Consider the following 23714-nt stretch of genomic DNA (forward strand, 5'->3'; position numbering starts at 1 on the left):
TCAAATGAGTTTCGTGGAAGGGGTAGCTAAGGAGGATGGGGCATGGGGGAGGACATTTTTCGAACCTACCTCAAGCATAAGCCGCTTGTGTGTGGCAAAAAGCTGCCAACAAACGCCAGATGGCGCACTCGCCAAAAGTTTGGTGAAAGCTAGGGAAAGTTTTGTGAAAGCTCACGCAAAAAGCTTGCCAGTTTTATGAATGAGCAGCAACCTTTCATTCTACTTTCCGCAAACTAATCCTCTCTCCCTTTTGCTGTTCCTGCAGGTGAGGACTCGTACTACAATGGCAGCAACAATGGCGGCGCTGCTGCCAATGGCTCCATACTCTCTGCCGTCCACAATAATTCCATAAATCAAGCCAACAATTCCATAAATGCCACCACCTATGGCAGCGCCGGCGGTGCCCTCATCAGCCAGCAGCAGCAACAGCACCAGCAACAACAACATCAGCAACAGCAGCAGCAGCAACAACAATCGTTGGGGGTTCCAAACTCCATTTCCGTACAGCAGTTCAATGCAAATTCCATGCTCAACGGCACCAATGTGGCCAATACACAAAATTCTATGTCGAATGGCGGAGGCGGTGGTGGTTGTGGTGGCGGCGGCGATGGCGCCTCGGACACATCCTCGCAGAGTGGCGGTGTGCCGCATTCACAGTCGGCACCACAGCAGCTGGGTGTGGGGCAGCCGCCGCCATTGACACCACTTGCCCAGCATCATCAGGCGCTGGCACAGCAGTTGCAGCAACGATTTGCCATCAGCAATAATAATGGTGAGTGCCAACAGCAATTTGTAATGCATGCTAATTTGTAAGGCAACGATTAGGGGGCCAACGAATGTGAATATCTGTGAACATTTTCAAAAATAGAGCTACTCGGCACAGCTAGTTGTACGGGTATATTTAACATTAAAACGTTTTCGTAGCAATTTTATAAATTTTATAATGTAACGGACTGAAGAAGGCGGGCGTAGTTACATTTATAATCAGCATGACTAGCCGCATACATAATCTCCATTTGTCCGTCTGTCTGTATGATCCCCAAAAATGTTTCAACCATAATAGCTGGAGGCAACATACTTGGCATGTATTCTTGAGCAAGTATATTACACATCATACATAGCCTCATTATATTATATAGCTGTCGTAGGAATGATCGGTGGTAAAATCAGCATGCTTTTTTGTTTAACAAATCTGTTAGATGTGCGTCTGCCTCATAATCTTCTGAAGTTAAATCAGAGCACCATATAGCTGCTATATGCAGGATTGCGACTGAAATCAGGATTAGTATCAAAAACGTATTTCTTTATTTCTATTTTTGTATAGAATATTGGCTGTAACGTAGATAAGGATAGGTACTCAAGAGTCGCGTTCTCGATAGTCCGAAAATAAATGTTTGAAATTAGCATATCTTCGATTCTATTTAGAATTGATTGAAATCTATAAGGGAAGTAGGCACATCTGGATTCAACAAATAATTTAAAAAAAATATTTAATTTACAAAACTGTATCTAAATTTAGATTTAAAAATCTTAAAATACGTGGTCGACTGTTTTTCAACATATTTTTGGTATCATTATGCATTGAAAAGAAATATGCAAATTCGTTAATTTGAAACGATTTTTTACGAAAAAACACTGTCTTTTTTGCTGTTCTGCGAACCTTCATCTAATTAATTAATAATTCTCGAAATTGAAAAATTGTGCTTAATAACAAACAACACCAACATTTAGTGTTGTTTATAACGAATCTTATGCAATGCAATCGGCTTTAAAAAAGAAGAGTGTGAACAGATCTTAAGTAAGCATTTTAAAAAAGCATTGCCTACTTTTGGGCTGCCTTCAATATTCACATAGCTATGCTGTTGGCGCAGCCATAGAACTGTTTCTTTCCCAATTAAGCAAATTCAACTAATTAGCCATTAATAAGACAAACGAAAAGCCCTGACTAAGCCCCATTTAACGCCCATCTTCACACACGATATGTGTGTCTGGCGGCGGCTGTTTATCAGCGCAGCATATTTGTTTTTGCACTTGCGGCAATTTACTTGAAATTTATCGCTTCTTCAACTCACGCTCTATCTCTGTTGCTGCCGGGCTCTCACTCGCTTATTTTGCCAGTCAGATAGATAAACGACTAAATAAGAACATATGTATACTCATGCTTACACACACACACACACGCATATGTAACTTTGCAATGAGACTCGGCGCTACTTGAAACGCCTCGACAATAAACAAATAACAGCAAAAAATTGCGCGCTGTTGATTGTTTACAGCAATAATAACAACAACAAATGCAAATAACAGTTGTGTGTGTGCGCTCCTGTGATTTATATTTATGCTTACTTACACATGTTGACGCGACTAAAGCTCTAGTAATCAGTTTTTATCACAATACACTCAAAAAATTAGTTCCCAATGAGCACTGACTATTAATAGCAGGAAAAAAGCTTCGTTATCCATTTTGACTTTCTAAATACAAATAAATTTATGAAAAACAAAAAAAGGTACTGCAGCTTCGGAATAGAGTTCCCCATCTTCTGTCGGTCTTCTTCTCATGTAAGCTCTCTTTTTATATCATTTATTGTTTCCGAAGAGGATTTGCCATATTCCCACACTCATTAGATTTGCTTTTCATGTAAGCCCTATTTGTATTTTATTTATCGTATCTGAAGAGGTTTCCAAAACTACATATTCAGTTGGTTCGGCAACTACTACTGCGCATTCATGTCCTTGCCTTTCCTTTAGCTCTCTTTTTATGAAACGTTCTATCTGAAGATGATTCCGAAATTTCAATCACACGTATTCAGATCACAGATTTAAGAAATACACTAAGCCTAACACAATATAGAAAACATTTCAATAATAGTTGCTCTTATTTGTCGATGAATAAATAACTAAGCTAATAGTACTATATATTGTTAGTTCTGTTAAATTGTTAAAACATGCTCAATATACATACATAGTTTCTAATAAAAGCAAAATTCCGTAGGATATACATATATGTTTATGTATTTGCTCTCAGTGTGAACGTTTCCCATAATTAGCTCAGACATTTTTGATGGCTATTAAATTTCCACATTGTAGAACAGTAAACGTGCGGCATTAGGTCGGTCTGTCGGACGGTCGGTTGGTCGTTTGGGCCGCGGCAGCAGCAGCAGCTCCTTTTTGTTGTTTATTTAACTTTGAGCTTTTTTGCGCTTTGTTTGTTGTTGATTTTAAAACCAACTCAACTCAAGCCATAAACTTGATGCCGGCAAGCACACACACGCACACACGCACACACTCACACATACACACACACTCTCACACCCGCCGCACTCTCACACTGTTGCCATCATTTTCTCTCATGCGCACGTTTTGTGCTTTTGTTTATTTTGCACTTGCCTTCGTGTTGAGAGAGCAGCGCTCCCTCTCTCTCTCTCCCTCTCTATCTTTCCATCGCTCTCTCATTTGGACTGGAGTGCCATTTACTTTTTATCATTGCTACTGCGGCCGATTGTTGTTGCTGCTGTTTTTATAGCAGATTGCTTTACGTTTCGTTTCGTATTCGATTCGCTTACTGTTCAGTTCTCTGTTCAGTTAACATTATAACGCTGGCCGTTAGCAGCGCGTCGTCGTCGTCGTTGTCCTCACCATTGCCGTCGCCGTCGCGTCGTTTATAAATGTGAAGAAAAATATGCACAAATTATAAATAATTGTGCTTCGATTTTGTTTATTGTACAAATGTTTCCAACTGAATGTACTCGTATTCGTGTCTGTGTGCTTTGCAAATTATACGTAAAATTCTAAATCCAAAAGTGTGATTAGCAGCAACAATTTCCATGATGTACATACATACATGCATACATACATACATACAAATGTACATAAGTACATACAAAAAAAATAATTTAGCATGAGAAATTCTTTTCTGTCGTAAAACGTGAGATTCGTATGCCATTTAATAAGCTTTTGTGCATTAAATCAAGGCAATCGTGAATGAATTTTGAGAGGCGTTAGAAACCTGAAAAAATTGATTGTCTAGACATTTGTTCAAAATCACATGGCGAGATGCCGGCTGAGCTGGCAAGGATACGAAACAGGCCAGACGCCATTGGCTGATTTCGTTCGTCTGGATATTGTTTTGAATAGCAAATGAAGACTGCGTTTTAATGGGTTTTCATGAAACTTGCAGCTGTTGAATATTAAAATGAATTTTAAGTAGTCTTTAAGTAGTCTGTAGTCAGGCATAGACTCGCTAAAACTTTTCAAAGTTTGTGACTAGGCCGATGAACAACTCCGTTTAATTGCACGATAGCGCACCTTTCTAACTGAATTATTAAAAAAAAATAGAACTTTGTGATAAAGAGAATGATTTAAAATTGCTTAAAAATGTATGTACTGGCAAGACAGTTGCACTAATATACAGACGGCTTGCTGGCACATATTAGTTATTAGTTGTGTGGTGCCTCCAAATTACAAGTTCGAGTGAGGCTTGTCTGTCCATTGTCCACAAGGAAGAGTAATCACTAATTCCAGCAAATTTTAAGATACTGCTTTGTTTAGGGACCAACACAATGTTCTAATACATCTTCCAATGAAATCAAAATCGTTGCAATCGATACGTTGCTTACAGGCGATGGCAAACCTTTGATGACCCCCTTCTAACATTCTTTTCTAGTACAGAGAAATTGCTCTCTATTCTCTATTGAATATCATATTATCCTTATTGGAGTCACAGTGATATGACCTACGGGAATTTGAAACTGCGGCATGAAAAACGACAATTTCCGGACAATGAAAGACATATTTAAAAAAGCAAAGAGATGATATTCAAATTTCAAAGCAAACAAACATTCCGAAGCGCAATTACAATCAGTGGAACAATGGATTATTATGCAACTGAACTGCTAAAGTTTTCTAATCTAAGACTAAAATGTGCAGTGAAGAACACAAAGAGTAGCTCCTCTAAAAACTAAAACTCGAACAGATACTTACAAGTACTTGCTAACAAATTAAACGTTAGTTAGAAATTTGCAAGTTTCAACCTGTTTCTTTTTCTTGGTGCCCCTTAAATGCCTCAAGTGCTGGCATATTTGCCACAAAATGCGCACACAACAGAGAATAAAAATGGAAAAAATGCTGCAAACTTTTGCAATGCCAACAAAGTGTTTTTCGAGGTCCAAGCGAAAGGCAACGTGCCATAACAAGCTAAGTACGCAGCGTAGCAACGACAACAAATTTAAATAAATGCAATTTAAATTGAGTGGCCTGCTCTTCATGCTACAACAACAACAGCAACAGCCACCGCCACAGCAACCGCCCACAAGCATGAAAAACATAACAACTTTTGTTGCAAGTTGCTGCTGCGGCTGCTGTTTGTTTGTTGCTCTTGCCTGCTACCTTTTATTTTGCTCTTCGTCATCCTACGTAGAGCGTGAACAAAGCGCAATACAAAATATTTTTGTGTAATTCGGTTGAAAAATGCAAAAAAAAAAAACAGATGGAAGGTTTTTCATTTATTTTCCGTTGTGTGTGTAAATGCAACAGCAGCCCGCACGGCAACAACAATAGAGTTACAGCAACAAGAGTCGCGCCTAAACGTGCTGGCGAAGCTCAAAATGCATAAACACGCACAAGCTTTTTAATTTATGTATGAGAAACAGTCGAAAGAAGCCAACCACCCAACCACCCTACCGAACATCCCACCAGCCACTGAAACAACCAACCATACAACCACTTGCCTCATGCCTTCAGCACAGTAGGACAAAGAATGAATTTGATTTCAAATACCCAATCAAAATAGAAATCAAACGGACTTCACTCTGCTTTTCATTCCAAGAGGTCTCTAGAGGTTGGGAATTGGAATCACGGCATCACAGGAGTTGTTTTAGGTTGCCATTTGACGCCTTTTTGGCACTTCGCCACTTTATTCCATATATTTACTTCCGCAATCTTCAAATTCTCAAAATCATCACCCTATTTTATGTTTTCCCAAGCAATTGCTCTATTTCCTCAATTAGTACCGAAGGAATTTTCTCTCAGATAAGTGTTGAATAATGCTCATGAAGAAAAACATCTCAGGGGTTTCTTCATATATAGTAAAGCTAGAGAGATACGTTTTTGTAGTTTTTTTTTTAGATTTTCTTTTATTTCTTTAGTTTAGTTTTTTTTTAATTTTATTTATTTTTATTTATTTATTTATATATTTGTATATATATTTGTATATATATTTTTATATATATTTTTTAGTATTTTTATACCCTGTACCCAAAGGGTACAAGGGTATATTAGTTTAGTGCGAGTGCACATGGAACACACAGAAGGAGGCTTGGTAGACCCCACAAAGTATATATATTCTTGATCAGCATGACAAGCCGAGTCGATATAGCCATGTCCGTCTGTCCGTCTGTCTGTCCGTCTGTCTGTCTGTATGAACGCAAGGATCTCCGAAAGTATAAGAGCTAGAATAACCAAACTTGGTATACAGATTCTCCTGAGACCGAGAAAGTACGAGTTTGTTCATTTTTTCTGATCCACCCCCCCACTCCCCCCCTATTAACGATTTTCTATAACTCCCGTAATTCTTGGAATTTTGAACTAAAATTTGGTAGTCACATTAGGTTAGTAATTATATAACCGTATACCAAGTCTCATTATGATAGAATGATCGGAAAGAAAGTTATAGCCATATAACCAGGCTCAATGCACACATACATACATATGTACAAGTACACAAACACGCATAGACACGATTCTGATGTAATTGTAAATGTATGTATGCATGCATGGAATATTTTATATTTAATTAGTTAATATTTAGTTAATTAATTAAATTAATTTAGTTAATTAATTTAATTACTTTTTTGTGGGGTGGTACAGGGTATTTAAGAGTTGAGCCTGCTCGACTTTAGCATTCCTTTCTTGTTTTTTATATATTTTTATAGCCTGTACCCAAAGGGTGAAAGGCTATACTAGTTTTGTGCGCATGTATGTAACACACAGAAGGAGGCGTGGCAGACCCCACAAAGTATATATATTCTTGATCAGGGTGACAGGCCGAGTCGATATAGCCATGTCCGTCCGTCCGTCCGTCTGTGAGCGCAAGGATCTCAGAAGGTACAAGAGCTAGAATTACCAAACTTGGCATCCAGGTTCCCCTAAGCCCTAGGCAGGTCAAGTTTGTTTTTATACTCTGTACATGAAATGTACAAGAGTATATTAGGTTTGCGGGAGCTGAAAAATGTAACAGGCAGAAGGAGGCGTGGCAGACCCCACAAAGTATATATATTATTGATCAGCGTGACAAGACGAGTCGATCTAGCCCTGTCTGTCTGTCTGTCCGTCTGTCCGTCCGTATGAACACCTGGATCTCAGAGACTATAAGAGATAGAGACACCAAATTTTGCACGAAGATGCGTTATGTGTATATTCTATACGAGTTTGTTTTATTTTTTTGATTTTCCCCCCCACTTCCCCCCTATGGGGGTTTTCCCGATTTTCCATTCGTATAATCGCCTATATCTCGGAGACTATAAGACCTAGGCACACCAAATTTTAGTCCAAGATGCCTTGTGTGAATACGCAGAAAATGTATATTTTGGAATTTCCCTCCCTCCCCCCTCTCCCCCGCAAATGCGATTTTCTCTAACTCCCGTAATTCTTGGAATTTCGAACTAAAATTTTGCAAATACCCCCAGTTAGTAATTATGTGTCCGTATGCCAAGTTTCACTATGATAGACCGATTTACCAAGAAGTTATAGCCATAAATATATTTGCTGCTGCAGCGCTGCTGCAGCGCTGCTCAAGCGCTGCCCGCGGCTGTTGTTGATGTTGCTGTTTGGTTGACTGCGAAAATGCTTACACAGACACGAATTGATGCGCATAGGCATACATACACTCACACAGACGCAATTGCTATGTAAATGTGCAATTATACACCCTTTACGTGAGTTCGAATACCGAGAGAGGTAAAATCGATCCAATTTTTTTTTTTATTTATTTTTTTTTTTATTTTTTATAATTATTGTAAACATATGTACAGAGTATTTCAAAGTCGGGACACCCGACTTTAGCTTTTTTACTTGTTTTATTTTGATACACCCCCCACTCCCCCGCAATTCGTGTTTTTTCTTATAACTTTCGTAATTCTTGGAATTTTGAAATCAATTTGGTAGTTATGCTTTTGTGTAGTTATGCTTGTGTCCGTGTGCCAAGTTTCATCATGATAGGTCAATTCTGAAGAAAGTTATAGCCATAAATAAAATCGCTGCTCATAAAACTGAATATAAACATGTATTCTAATTTAATTTAATTAATTAATTCATTTTTATTAATTTAATTTTTTTAAATTTTTTTTAATTTTTTTTTTTTTTTTTTTTTTTTTTTTTTTTGGGAGAGTGCAGGCTATTTTACTGTCGGGCTTGCTCGACTGTAACATTCTATCTTGTTTTGTATATTTTTTTATATATTTTTTTTATATATTTTTTTATATTTTTTTTATATATTTTTTTATATATTTTTTTTATATATTTTGTTATATATTTTTTATATATTTTTTTATTTTTATTTATTTATTTTATTTTTATTTATTTATTTTATTTTTATTTATTTATTTTATTTTTTTTAAATTTTTTTTATATTTTACTTTGTTGTTATTTTTTTACATTCGGTATTGGGGTTCAGGTTCTAAAGCCGATTTAAAAATCTTCTCTCATTAACGCACGAAAAAAAATGTTGCTTTTTAAGTTCCAACTCGCAACAGAATTGCAAAAACTACTTCACCAAGGAACACACTGCTTGGCAGCTTGCCAAAATGGTTGTCAAGGATGTGACCGCAAGACTACATTTTTAAGTTACTTTATTTATTGCGCGCTTTCTTTTTATATCCTTTTCGAAATGTTCATACATGTCTTTATACTTGGCGCCCAAAGCCAATTCGAGTGTTCACTTAATTAGTTGGCGCTTAAGTTGGCAACAAGTGCACAAACTTTTAACTCCCAATTGCTCTCTAAACTCGAATACTCTGTGTAGTTTTTACATACTTCCCATTTACATCTTGTCAAGCATTATATTTTATCAATTCGATTTAGTCCACTACGATGTCGGATTGAGTTCCTTGAGCAGCTCCGACATCATCTTACTTATGCCTTCATTCGACATTAACATCCGGATAATTTTAATACCCGTCCTCATCGTTCAAATGCCAACTTGCTGATCTGAGGGAAGAGGACTTCGTTGTAGGCAACTTCAACTGACTGTCTGTCTGTGCACCCCCCTAATGATCTACTTGTATATAGGTTCCATGAACTGTACACACACTTATTTTTAGTTCTTAAACAGCTGAAGCCCTTAAGCTAAGCTTAAGAAGCTTAAAATTAAACGTGAAAGTAAACATTGCATTTGTTGAATTCAAATTCTGAAATGATTTCATTTCTTTAATTACTATTGTTATATAGATATTATTGCGTTCCTTTCTTAGTGCTTCTTATTCCTTGTGTATTCTTTACTTAGAAAAAGTTTGTCTAAACAACTTCACTGGCGTTTTCCTATTGCTGGCTTTATAAAGATTTATATTCATCTATTGTAGTGTTAGGGTAGCTTGCAATCCTCCTTATAATTATTAGTAATATTGAGCCTAGTTTAGTTTAGTTAGGCTATTCATTCGTTATGTAAAGTGCACTAGAAATTAAAAGTTTCCCTGCTTTGTGCCTATTACTACATATATTTTCTATAGACTGGTCTTCTCATTCGACTTTCCCTAGGATGCAAAGAAGGAATATTTTTGGCAACGAAAGCACTTATCTCTTTTCACTTTAAAAAAACACTTTAACAAAAATAATACAAATATCAATTGACTAATGATTGGACGTCGCTGAATACGCGCTTGGCGTTTAATTTTCTTTAAACTGATATTCGATTTCTTCAAATGAATCGTTTTTATAGGTACGAGTATATGTATCAGAAATCTTATTTAAAAATTTAAGCGATAAATTAAATACTCTTTCAAATAAACAAATAGATGAAATTTCAAATCAATTGCTCTCCCATGCAAAATTGTACAGTGGGCTCTGACCATGGGCCCACTGTGCAATGCTTTACGCATTGCCACGCCATAAATTGCGCTTTGCGCGCTGCACGTCAGGAAGTCGTTGGGGCGTTTGTTATTGCTGTTTTTCTTCATGTGCTGGGGTTGTTGGGCATTTTCCGACTGTTGTGCGTTGGTTGGTTTGCTGACTTGACTCGACCACTCTGGTGTGTTATTTTATTTTCGCTTTCTCTCTTCTTCTTTACTTTTCCCATTTTTTTAAGAACATTTTTGATTCCTTCGTGCGTTTTGGCTTTTGTGCATTTGACGCTGTCGGCATTGCACGAGAACTTTAATTTTCCACCATTTCACTTTAACATTTCCTTTCGTTGAGCGCTCATATTACGCATACGACATGTGTGTGTGTGAGTGTGTGTGTGTGGTTGTCGGGAGTGAGTAATAAAAAAAAGTGTTGCCTACCATTGAGCGCTCTCCCTCTACATCGCTCTCCCATGCTCATTCATTAGACGCGCTCTCCACTCCTTGCCTTGCTTGTGTTCCATGTCCTTTTTCGTCATCGGCATCCTGTTCGTCGGTGTTGTTAATTTGAAGTGTGCTTTGCTTTTTGGTTTTGTCATTTAGTCTCTTTCCTTCTCTCAACAGGCTCGCTGTGCCACGCTCTCTCTCACTTTATCTCTCTCTCTCTTTCTCTGTTTGTATTTGTTTTTTATGCGTTTTGCCCAAAAAATCAGCAGACTGTGGCTAATTTTTTGTAGCAATCCAGTTTTTGTTGCGCGTTGCTGCCAAACGGTTTTTGAAAAAAAAGAAGAATAAAAACAATAATCAAAATATAAATGTGCTTTAAGCTTTAATAGCAAAATAAATATGAAAATTGAGTGAAGCTGGTTAATTGCTGTTCGTTAAATTCATTGTTAAAGCTATATATGTGTGTGTGCGTGAAATTTTTGTTGCTCTCAGCACAGCTCGTTCAGCTCAGTGGCTGCTGCATCCTGAGGTCGTCCACCTTTTCCTGTACGCTTCACTGTGGCGTCATTGTTTCGACCACTCACTGCACACTGCAACTGTCTACAAACACATACATACATACACAGTCTATATATGTATATGTGTGTGTGTGTAGTATATATGTATAACTGTAAGCGCATGCTGCGTCTGGGCTGAGTGCATTTTTATGCAAAAATGAAATCATATCTTTTTCTCGGAATATGCATTCAAAATGCATTTTTAAATTGCATGCTGCAGCCCTTGTCCTATCTCCTCTTCGTTATTTCGCTTGTGCGTCTAGTTGGAACTGAGTTTATATTGTATTTTGCTGACATTATTTATCATCAACTTTTTACAGCTGACTCATCAGTAAAACAACAAACAACTTCTGCTGCTGATGTAGCTGCATTTTCTTGCATTTTCTGCCTGATATGATATCACACAAAGCCAGCTAAATGAAATGTTGTTGGTGCTGCTTTGGGCCCTGGTTATTACGCTAGGTCAGGCACACGGCAATGCTCGTGGGTATAAGAGTATAACAAAGTGCTTGCCCAACCGCTGTGCCTTTAATTTGCCGACTGAAGTGTTAAGCTCTGGGGAACGTAATGCTCGTAATGCACTCAGCGGGCTGTAAACGTGAATTACATTTAAGTTTTTAAGTGAGTTGTGAACAAGTTCTTTGAGTGCAGTTTCTTCACTATATTTGTTGGTTTTTTTTTTTTTAATGAAATGTCAAACGTCAAGCCAGAAGGTGTGGCCACATGACATTGTTCACGAAAACTTCTAAGAGCTGCATTTAAATCTAAAGTCATGCAACACACAATTTGCAAAGGAAAGGAAAGGTCAGGGACAGTCAACTGAAAGGGATAACACACTGTTCATACACTTAAAAAGCTTTTAAGAAATCAGAGTTTGCGAGCGTAGCCAGACTTAGGAATCCTGTTTCGTGCTGTAGGACTAATAGGAGGATCAAACAAAGTGGCCGATATACCCTTACCCTTTATTTTATGCTTTTCTCATGCACTTTGGCGCACATTTACAATGCTTTCATGGTACTGTAAGGAGCACGGCTACCATACCTATAGCTATGAGGCACAGGGGATTTTGCTTCTCTGCTATGAAAGCAGATGAAGACCGATTATCGGATTATATGCTCGCTCATGGACTGTCTTGGTGTGGGTGGAGAAAATCCTTTTTAAATTACTTTATTATGTTGACGTTCTGTTTTTAAAAACGAATTAAGGAGCAGGTCAAATGCTTAGTAAAGATCAAACAAAAGTGCGCCATTATAGTATTTTTGAAGGTCGTAGACATGCAAATAGTCTGGACGCCGTCTCTTAAGCACAGAATTAAACTTCGACTTAGTGCGATTTCGGATATTGGAATATTTTAAGCCCGTTTTAATTGATTTGATATTAAATGTTTAAAAGGGAATTAACATCTGTACCCAAGACGCTTTTTTTTTTTAATTCATTCATTTATTTTGTTATCGCGAATTGATTTTATTTGTAACTGAATCAATCAATTCATTTCTTTGAGATCCATATACATTACTTAATTAGAATGCCTTTTAATCTATCAAACACAATATTGTAAACACAAACTGTTTAATAAAAATGAAGAAATCATATATCTATAAAGTATATATTTACATTTGGCAGAAGAGAAAGCTCAACACACAAAAAGGGAACTTATTCGTACAGTTGTATCTCCAAATACTTCGTAGAGCTGCCTTTGGCCTGAATAACGGCTGTCAAACGTAAAATTACCAAACAATTGGTCTCTAAGGATCAATTTAAAGTGCCGTATTTATAACACTGTTATACAGGAAAGGGACTTGGGGATTATAGTTTAAAGTAATGAAAAAACGCAATGAAATTGTCATGAACAGAGAGCCTGTCTCTCTAAAAATTAAATTTAAATTAAAAATGATATTATTTTGGGATTCATTTAAAAATCTTTTTTCCAGGAGCTAGTTTTGTGTGCCTCTTCAATCGATTGGTTTTGATTCAATAGATTTCGAAGTTAAATTTCTAAGTACGATTGGAGACAAGTTAAGAATATGCGGCCTGAATTTCAAAATAAATAAACTCTCTTTCACTTAAACCATTTAAATTAGTTTCCTTTTTAACAAAAAATCAGGCAATTTAATTTTAATATTTACTCCCTTTGTTGTGGGTTAACTTTACTCCACAAGGTGTTTTAAGTCACAATCCTGACAAAAGTTTTCGCTCTAAAAACTAAAACCAAATTAGTCTTAAATTTAATTCACTTTTTATAATAAATTCTAAAAAATGTGGGTGTTTTTTGTAAAAACTTTTATGCAAAAACTTTCAAACTAACAAATAGTTTGTATACGTTTAGTAATTTTTTTTAAAACTAATATTAAACCTATATGCATAGTATAAATAAATGAAATTTGTGGCAGATTGTTTCAAGAATAGGGTTTTCAATTCCAATTAAGTTGTTGGTTAAGGACAATCGGTTTCTAAAACATGTATAATATGGGTTTGGATTACAATTGTTATAGTTTCCGTATAAAGCCTTCAAATTGAGTTAAAATGTGGAATATGCTTAATACCTGCTTTTAAATAATTTAGCGTTCATGCGAACGGACAGACATTGCCATTACCTTAACTAAATATATTTCTAAAGCGATTTCGAATGAGAATTCAACAGTGAATTCATAAATTCTCATTGTGTGCAAATTGTTTGCTGCCTCTCTGACTCAGACCGCTACTTGAGCAAATAAAGTAATATACGGCTGTATGACAAACGATAGCTAATAAATTATGACACAATAATCACTCCGATTCCCCTTGAATTCAATATCTTAAGTGAAATTTATCGCATCTATATTATTTCTGTGAACTATTTTTGGGGCCTTGATTATGGCACATTGCCGCATTCTAATCTAATAATATTCATTTTTTCCCCACCGCCAACTTTTGCTTCCAATGCCCCGGCACCTAATTAAATCTCGGCGTCGCCAGCAGTGTCTTAGGTACATACATATACAAGTATATGTAAATAAATGTGTGTGTATATAGTGTTTTTCGCACAATTCCAGTTTCTAGATAAGCAATGCGGTCTATTTACTATATAAGGCTTAATTGAGTCATCGTTGGCAGACGCGCCCACACTGATAATGCAATTAGTCCAAGCGTTCAAGTAGTTGGAGCTGTTACACCAAGAGCTACTGCTTTCCGTTAGAAACACAATTAGCACCCCCTCCCCCATGCCCCCACGCCCCCATATCTCCACCCATATGCCACTTTAAGGCGTGCACAGCAACGTAATCTTTGGCCATGTCTCATGACAGTTTAATAATTTTGTTATCATGGCTGGAAGATAGATTTTTTTCTTTAATTTTTAATTTTTCCAACTCTTGATATGTAGGGCGGGAGGGGGCTCGGATGGTGAGTGGAACAGCAAAGTAATCAACACCACCATGGCTAGAGCGGCAACAATAATCACAGCAGCAACAGTAAATAACTGTAAATTATCCAAGTGGGAGCCATTGATTAAATGTTGGTGGCAGTCCAGAGTTAGAAAGTTCGAATATATACCCTCCTTGTGGCTGGCTTTTGAAAAGTTCAAGCTGAGCAAAGAAAGAGAGAAAGTAATACATATAATATTGTTGCATCTAGGATGAGGGCTGAGAACATTTCCTCAAGTATTTTGATGTTCTGCCATTTATCACATCGTATTGTTCAGATACATAAGCTTTTCAATTGTTTACGCCCAGCGGCTGCTTTAATTCAGATTACTGTGCTAATGTCTTGCTATTGCGCTCCTCCAATCGATTTTCGAACAGCGCACAATGAACATAAATTCATATCTTCTCCACGTATGTCAGAGTTGTGCGGTCGCTTCGAATCGCAGAACTAGTTCCGCAAATTAAAGCAAACTCATTAACCAAGTTTAAAAATTGAATGATCTGAAAGACACGTTTCCCCCCTATAGGGCTTGGCAACGTGTAGTATTAGTGAAGAGTACAAGTATTTAGTCGTCAAGTACACTTATTATTGCGCAAGTAATGATCTACGAGTACTTTATTTAAGTATGTAACATAAATTTCTTACCGAGTGGTCGGTTGTGCTCTAGATTAGAATTTCATGATAGAATGTCATGTATTGGGAACTAGTTCTTAGTATGTTATTATTTTAAGTTCTTTGAATTGTATTTCTAAACAATTGTTATGTAGGTTTATGGCGCTAAATGATGGAAAATATTTCAAAATAGCAAAATCTTCTGCGACAATGAAATATGTGCTATCCAGAAATTTACTAAAAAAATTTTACCAAATTACGAATACCGAACGGATAACTACCAACTAGTTCCAGAACACACGAAAAAAAGGTGTACACGATTATTAAATTGGTTTAATTTGTAATTAACTTTGTTGAATAGTATAGTAAATGAACTAGTTCATATTAGCTCATCACATTCACCTGCTAAAGTGTTCAATTTAATGAACTTTGCATATTTTCAAACCATGTATTTAGTTGGTAATCTGAGTCAGTTGCTTGTACTAGTTCATATAAGCTGCTCATATTTTTAGCTTTACGACTGCAGAAACGCCTTCTAAGCCGCTAAGCTACTTAACTAAATGAACTATTTATTGCACATTCTTAAACCATAAAGTTCACATGCCGAATAAGTTGCTTGAACTAGTTCAAATTAGCTGATCATATTTTAAGCCTTACTACTGCAGAAATACCTGATATGCTGCTAAGCTACTTAACTAAATGAACTATTTATTGCACATTCTTAAACCATAAAGTTCACATGCCGAATAAGTTGCTTGAACTAGTTCATATTAGCTGATCATATTTTAAGCTTTACGTCTGCAGAAAGACCTTCTAAGCCCCTAAGCTAATTAACTTAATGAACTATTTATTGCATATTCTTCAACCATATAGTACATATTCTGAATCAGTTGCTTGAACTAGTTCACATTAGCTGATCATATTTTAAGCCTTACGACTGCAGAAATACCTTCTAACCTGCTAAGCTACTTAACTTAATGAACTATTTAGCGCACATTCTAAGGCCATATAGTTCACGTCCTGAATAAGTTGCTTGAACTAGTTCGCAGTACCCAGCACATCTGTAATGGCGCTTCAATACTTCTACCCCACATTCGGTTGTGTGTGCCATGAAAAATTCATTTGCTAATTAAAATTTCGCCAGCTAATCCCTTCCCCTTGGGCGTGTTCGACGCAAAGTCAATAGCCAAATCGGCTTTAAGCTAATAACGCTCAGACGACAGACAGACATGCACAAAATGAAGCGATATATGGATGTTAGTGCCGACTAGACGGGCCCACAATGGGTTGAGGAGGGAACAGACGTTAGTAAGCAATTTACACTAAACTAGCGAGGTCTACGGGTCGGACGCCACTCCCCCGATTCATGTTCGTCTGCTACAACTTTGCATGTCTATGGCTCATTATCAATGGTCAACACACAGTTCAGCGTTCCCTTGCTCTGGCCATTGTCCTTGTTGTTGCTGTTGTTTCTGTCTACCATTTTGGGTTCTGGCGTGGACATCCGTTTGCTGTTTTGTCCGTTTCCGTTGCACCATTAAACACATTGCTAAGCACCAGAAGGCGACACATGCAAATGACTCAGTGGGCTAATTTATTTAACAAATATTACTCAGGCCTCTTAAATTAGGACTGGACTCCACCTCCCACCACCTCCAACTCTCTTTCGCACATTAATTAGAAATTCATGGCGCAGCTCGACTTTCAATTTATTGCCTACTTGTATGTATACAAAATACAGAGATCTAGACAAAATGCCCAAAGAATGTGCCGAAAACATTAAATTCCACATCAGTGCAGTAGCTTCAATGTTTTTCCTCATACTCTATCCCTAAGGGGTATACTCTTCTTTGTACTCTTCTTTGTGAAGCATATAAGAAGAATTCGAAACAGTCTGTTTGTTGCAGTAGATGACGTTGAATTTTTTAGAATGTCCTTTTTTTGATGCTCGAAAGTACCTAAAAATTAATGAAATAAATAATACTAGTAGATTAGACAAAAACTTCAGACTAACTTGTTTGCAAAATTGAAAGAAATCTTTGCCTGTCTGACTCTTATTTTCAGAAGCTACATTTCTTCTTTTTTGTCTTCACAATGGCTTCCGAGATAATACTTAAAAATCAAAGGGAATTTATCCCCCCAATGAATTGAATGAGGCAGCCCAATTAATTAGGGGAATAGGAAATAGTTCAAATTCTTTATTTGTTTATGAAAAAACAGCATGAAAAATAAATACCTCCTTGGCTCAAAATACAAATTCTAAAATGATTTTTAAAAGATCAAGAATTAGTCGCAATTTCATATTTATAAATGGTTGTGCGGTGTGTATTTGGGGATTAAAGATGTATGCTGAAAATTAGATTTCATGGATCTAATGATGTCTGGTAAATATTTTGAGAATTTCTGTCAATTCTGGGGTTTTTCTTTACCATTTATATTGTAATGGCAGGAAATACTAAACTAATATTACACGGGGAAAGTGCAATGACAGTATCTGTTGGCCTTATGGGACGAAGTACGAAAGATTAGAAGGGTTAGTGATTGCGTTATGAAATTGCAGTTTTCACAAATTTAAAAATTGTTATTAATTCAGACGCAAATATGGACGTATAATGGGGATCCGGGAACGGATTGAATAGGTTTACATATCTGCCCTCCAATCGACAGACTTTTTAACTTCCTCCTCCTTTTTTTTGGTTTCTTCTTTTAAGCATTTAGAGAATCTGGAATTGTGTTTCATTGAAATTAAATCTGGATAAATGAAATAAAAAACTACATGTTTCAATTTCTATAATATAATTCTATATGTGATCGATCTTAAGATTCCCACGTTATGAATTTTAAGCCCAATATTTTTTAGAACCATGCCATTCAGATCAGTTTAATATTAAGCGGCCTTTCGAATGGTTGCCGAATTTCACAATATTCAGAGCGATAATTCTTGTTTCTCTCTCTTCTCTGTTAGTTAGTTGAATGCTTAATGAGTCTTGATTTAATTAATAATTATATTAACAATTTCAAAGTTTATTAAAATTTGTCTTTGAAAGAAGTAGCTGTCAGCATTATAGCTTGGCATTGAAGGGAACTAAATATTCGATGTGAGAGGAAGCTGAACTTTCTTCATCATATTTCGTTGCTCAATTAAATGACAGCATCCCACACGCTTGAATATATCACTTGCTCGCTTGTTCGAGATTCATTTTAAGACGCCATAAAAGTCAACAAATGGCAATGTCAATGTCTGTAGCTGGATGTCGACAACGACAACAACAATAGCAATAACAAAAATAAGAACAACAACGGCAACAGTAATAACCATAACAACAACAAACCATACAACTGCCTTGTGCTACTGACCTCCAGCAGTTGGCGCTCAACGCCTGTCGTCATCGCTTTTAAAACATATTTTTTGGACATTACTCTTATTTGTTGTTGTTGCTGTTGTTATTGCTTTTGCTCACATATGTGCATTTGTTTGTGGGTGCCGTTTGCCATCAATTAAAATTTACAGCAACAATATCAACAACAATATCTACGAGTAGCAAAAATTTCGCTTTTATGGTGTCTCGGTGGCGTATACTTGATGCCTGTTGATGTTGTGCTTTAATTATACGAAATTGATGCTATATTTGAAGCGTTTGCTATGCCAAGCAGCTTCCGGTATTTCGTACACATTGTGTACGAGTATCTGTCATCTACCTCCCCCTTTCCCCTTTTCCCCTTTTTCTCTTTCGGCCGCCCACTCGCCGCATATCTGTGTGGGCAGTTTCCATTTCTTTTGTTATCATTGAATGCCATTGGGGAACCGCAGCATTGGCTGTAGTTGACTGAAAACGAATTTTAAATTGCCGTAACGCCTTTCAATAGCGCTCCGGTTGGTGTCTGGCCGTGTCAGGCGGCGCACTTGTTAGTTCAGTGGAAATAATCTTTATCTTCATGAAGCACCATTGACGAATTGGGGCATTAGTTGCAAGTGTTTAGCTTTTATTTGTGCAGCCACTGTGCCTAATTGATACACAACGCAAGTGTCTATGCAATGCCAGAACGGAGATTATAACAAATTTGCATAAATAATTATTCTATAGTTGCCAGGCAATTGAATTAAGGCATTTAATTCGGTGAAGCCATTCAAGAAATTAGATTTCATTTCATTCGGAAGACTTGGAAGATAAATACGTAATCCTTGCATTTTCCTTTTAATTGAAGTCTTCCAAATAAAGCGACATTATTTCTATAAAGCTCAAGCATAAGCTTCAGGCTGCATTTGCAAAATGTTTTAGGCTGTTCAGATGCGTGTTTTCTGTTTGTTCGGTTTTGTAAGGAAAGTTGATGCTAAAACGAACTATTTATAAATAATATCTCTCGTTTTTGTAGATCCTTAAAAAAACTATATCAAAATGTAAAGGAATTGTTTTTAAAGATCTATCGTCTTTAATGTCTTTAAAAGGGAACTAAAGACGCACTACAATTTAAACATAAAAGTATTATTTTAATATTTTTGGCATGTTTTTTGTTGAAAACAATATCCGCAACGTTTCGGCATTTCGGATAATTATCAGGCGGGAAGATCCATTGCAACGGCCATACGACTTTCTCCAATACTGAAACATAAACATGCTGGTCTATTCTTTGTTTCATTCAATGTGCAGGACCCTCTCCTTTTATGGAAAAACAGGTCCATAACAGTACGGTTACAAATAAATTAGAGAAAATCAGGAGTCCATATTCATTAGCAATTTTCGGAATTAACCCAAATTCCAATAAACCGATTTGATATATTAGATTTATATTTAGCTTGAAACCGCACAAAAATTTGATGAGTTATCTTTTGGTGACCCCGACCAAAATGAAGCTCAGCTTTACGCGTTTCGGTGTTTGTAAGTCGAAATTCTTGAGTTTTTTTAATTTTGTTGTCAGTTGTAAAAATGAATAAATGCCCATATATGTACATTTGACGAGGGGGTCATTTGTCGACATTGCCTCGAGCTGATGCACAAAAGTATTTACGGAGCGAAGCGGCTTTCAATAAATTTCTCATGTTGGTTGTCAATTTAATTTAATAACGCACAGCTCTTCTCAGTGCTTAATGTGATATATTGTAAATAAAAATAAATAACAACTGCACAATCAACAAAAATTGAACGCACAAACGACACAAATGAATGAACTGAACCGAAATGAAATGAAATTAAAAGAACAGCAATATTGAAAATGTAAAAATGTTGGCAACGAGTGAAATCATCGAATAATCGCAAGTGCCATTCGAAAGCGCACCGCGGACTGTGACGGACATTGAACAGAAGCAGCAAGTGATAATCAATAATAATAATAATAATAATAATAATCGTAACAATACAAGAGTAAACATAATAATACAAGTGAGGAATCAAAAATCATCAGAATGAATTGAATTCGAAATGCTTTATTAGTCGATAAGAGCAGCCACACAACATGAAAATGTGATAAAACCAACGTGTAACTCATGCTAGCGAGATAAACCGGCACTACAACAACAACAACACCAACAAAATAGCAACAACTATAAAAAGAAAAAAAAAACATTTAACACACTTTGCTGGCCACTCATTAGGGCAATAAATAAATGTTTCATGGCAATTGTGAAGTGAGCGTTAAGTGAACTATTCCCTGCTGCATGTGTGCGTGAGAGTGTGCCTGTGTGGCTGATAAACGAACAACGCGTCATAAAACTTGATTACGTATTTAAAAATACATGCAAAGGCGCCATAATAATTATTAATTGATGTGCCATGTTAAGCATAGACACAAACCATACACACACGCACACAAACAGACTCACACACACCATTAATAAATACAATTACAAGAGCAACAGCAACAACAACAACAACAATAAGAAATCCTAAAACCGACTGTAAGCCGAGACGCGCAACAATTCAGCCTCGTTCGTGCCATCCATTCACCCACATCCGCAACGGCAGCTTGGAAACGACCAAAAGCCACGCTGATGATGGGCTACATCATGGGTTGTGCTTGTTTCAAAGGTAAATGTACGCCATCAACAATAACAACAACAACAACAACTACAGTAAAAACAACAACAATAACAACAACAGCCACCCCGTAAATATGCAAACCTGAAACGCACATCGTTAGCTCCTTCGTTTGTTAAAGCGCGCCTCTCGCGTCGCACCTCGCGCTTCCTTCCGCTCATTAGAGAGCCCGTGCTCGTGCTCGTCTCATTCTCATTCCCATGCTCGATTCCGGGTCTGTGCTGCAATGCTGACCGCCTAACCCCCTCACACAATGAATGCGCTCCTCATTTGGCCGAAAGGCATTACAAAGTTTCATTTTGCGTTTCATTTGTTTTCTTCTTCATCTTCTTCTTCTTCGTCATCTTCCTTTGTTGACTCTTCTACGCATTTTCGCATTTTTCTATGCAACGTCATGGACGTTGTCAACGCGTCGTCTCGTCGTCACAGCACAACATTTCAACACCATGCGCAGCTCCCAATCGCTCTCCCGTTCTCCCGCTCTCCCGCTCTCCCGCTCTCATGCACTCACTCAATCCATCTCTGCAGCTGCTCTGTAGCTCTCTGTTATGGCAACCATTGCTGTTAGTTAACATTTTTATGGCAAGTGCAATTGGCTTTTTACCTTTTAGTCGACTATTTCTATTGACTGTGTCGACCGTAAAATGCATGAGATTTCTTTAAATCTACATGCATATTACATTTTTGTGTACATGTGTGTGTGTATGTGTGAGTGTGTTTCGTTATATGTGCGAGTATGTGTGCAATCGTGGTTGTCATCTTGTGCGAATAGCCTGTGAATTGCTCGATAGCCTTTTGATTGAGCACACGATGAATGCCGCTTTCAGTTGCGCCTTACAATCGGTGCAGCGCGAAGCATAGAGGACTATATATATTGTATAATATGTCTAAATTAGAAGGCAAAGCGCATTTTTGTTTTTTGAATTCTAAGATTACTGATAACTTTGTTTAAACTTTATGTTTGGCTTTAAATAATGTAAATGATATGTAGAGTTAAAAGTAATTTTACAAAACCTAGCAGAATTCGCAATAATTGAATAATTTTTGTTAATGCCCAAACTATTTCTCAAAATGTTGAACTTAAGTTGAAATTAGTGTTGACTAATACAGCGGAAAAGATCCGTGATCGATTTAGATTTCAAACCTAAAGTATTTTATGCTGCTGGAATAAGAATCGGATTGTGTCTGTCTACTTCTTTTTTGGTTTTCTATAGGATGTTAGTTGCTTAATTTTTTTAATGCTAGTTCGATACTTGGTGATCAGACAATCATTAATATTAAAATTATTCGGACCTTTTTTTTATTACAAACTATTGCCATACTTGATTTTTAAAAAGTTGGTTCCTTCTAAGAATGTTTTATTTCTAGTTCGATAATTATTTTTATTTTTTTATTTATTTATAAGTCTTATCCTACCGTTACAAGTATTGGATTACTTCTAAATTATTACTAGTCACTACACATTTAATTATATTGAGCTTATTATTAAGGTATTTTCTTCTTATTAATTTTATTTTTACCATTAAACATTTTTTTATTAATCTTTATAATTATTATATATATTTTTAATTATATATTTTACATATATATTTTTTTATATTTTATTTAATATTAAGTTTGGGGAGACGTTAATTTAGATAGATATTGACTATAAAAGTTATATTTTCTGTTGCCGACTTTTTGCTATTTATTTATTCGATATTAGTTCGATGCTTTCTTTCATTGCTGTTATCGAAAATCTATAAATTTCTGACATAGTTTTATGTTAGATTGATTTGAACGTTTTCATATCTGTCATTTGTCATCATCGTTTAATAAGTTTTCTGAAGAGGTTGTATAAATAAGTATTTTATATGTTTTTTATGCCTCAGATTATATATCCAGCACCCCAGATTATTCATTTTTCTTAAACATTTAAATTCAGTTGCGCACAGCGCCTTTACAAATCATCGTGGCCCAATAATATATGTATGTATACCCTTGTAGTCGACATATGTATGACATGCTTAAGTTATTTTTTGTTTTATTCAATTTTCACGCTATTTATACGTCGAGCTAACTTGCTGCGCACTCGATGCTGCTTGCCAGCCATTCCGCTCTGCCTGCTCGCCCCTGCTATGCACTGACATCCGACACCAGACACTAATACACACACAAACACACACACACACATGCCCAGACCCATGCATAAATCAAAAGACTGGCACACATGTACGCCTAAGTGCTTTGCCCATTAAAGTATGCAATCGTTTTGCAGCCGGCGCTATCGCCTCCTTCCCTTTGGCTTCCTTCACACGACCGCTGCATATATTTTCACTTAATGCGCTCGCGATTGTGCCGAAGCACGCTAATCCTTTTAGACGCGCTACTGGGCGAACCGGCCGCGTCAAATGCGCTCACAAGATTAACTGCCAATGGCGCCGACTGCACGACCTTTGGGGCATTAACAGGCTCATGATTATGATGATGCCTGATGCAACCGAAAGAGAAAAAAAAAACAGTGCTTTGCTTTCAGCCGATTTGACTTTTGACTTTGATTTCTCGACCCACATATTAAATCCTTTGGTTTAGTTCCAGAAGTATATGGGGTGTAATTAAATAGTAGTGCTTATTAA

At 36.7% G+C, this 23714-nt stretch overlaps 1 protein-coding gene across 7 annotated transcripts in view; it reads left to right on the forward strand.

Annotated features, from left to right (window-relative positions):
* Positions 1-23714, forward strand: part of LOC115632971 (phosphatase and actin regulator 2) — a 188274-nt gene that overhangs the window by 92187 nt on the left and 72373 nt on the right. For 5 of the 7 annotated variants that reach the window (XM_030530275.1, XM_030530276.1, XM_030530274.1 and 2 more), the window contains exon 5: positions 266-772. In XM_030530275.1, the coding sequence (XP_030386135.1) occupies positions 266-772 (507 nt within the window). Of the gene's footprint in view, positions 1-265; positions 773-20219; positions 21091-23714 lie in introns of those variants that run through there. The other 2 variants (XM_030530280.1, XM_030530281.1) reach the window with 1 other exon arrangement.

Source organism: Scaptodrosophila lebanonensis, unplaced genomic scaffold (assembly GCF_003285725.1).
Source record: "Scaptodrosophila lebanonensis strain 11010-0011.00,11010-0021.00 unplaced genomic scaffold, SlebRS2 tig00001415-arrow-pilon, whole genome shotgun sequence".
NCBI lineage: Eukaryota > Metazoa > Arthropoda > Insecta > Diptera > Drosophilidae > Scaptodrosophila > Scaptodrosophila lebanonensis.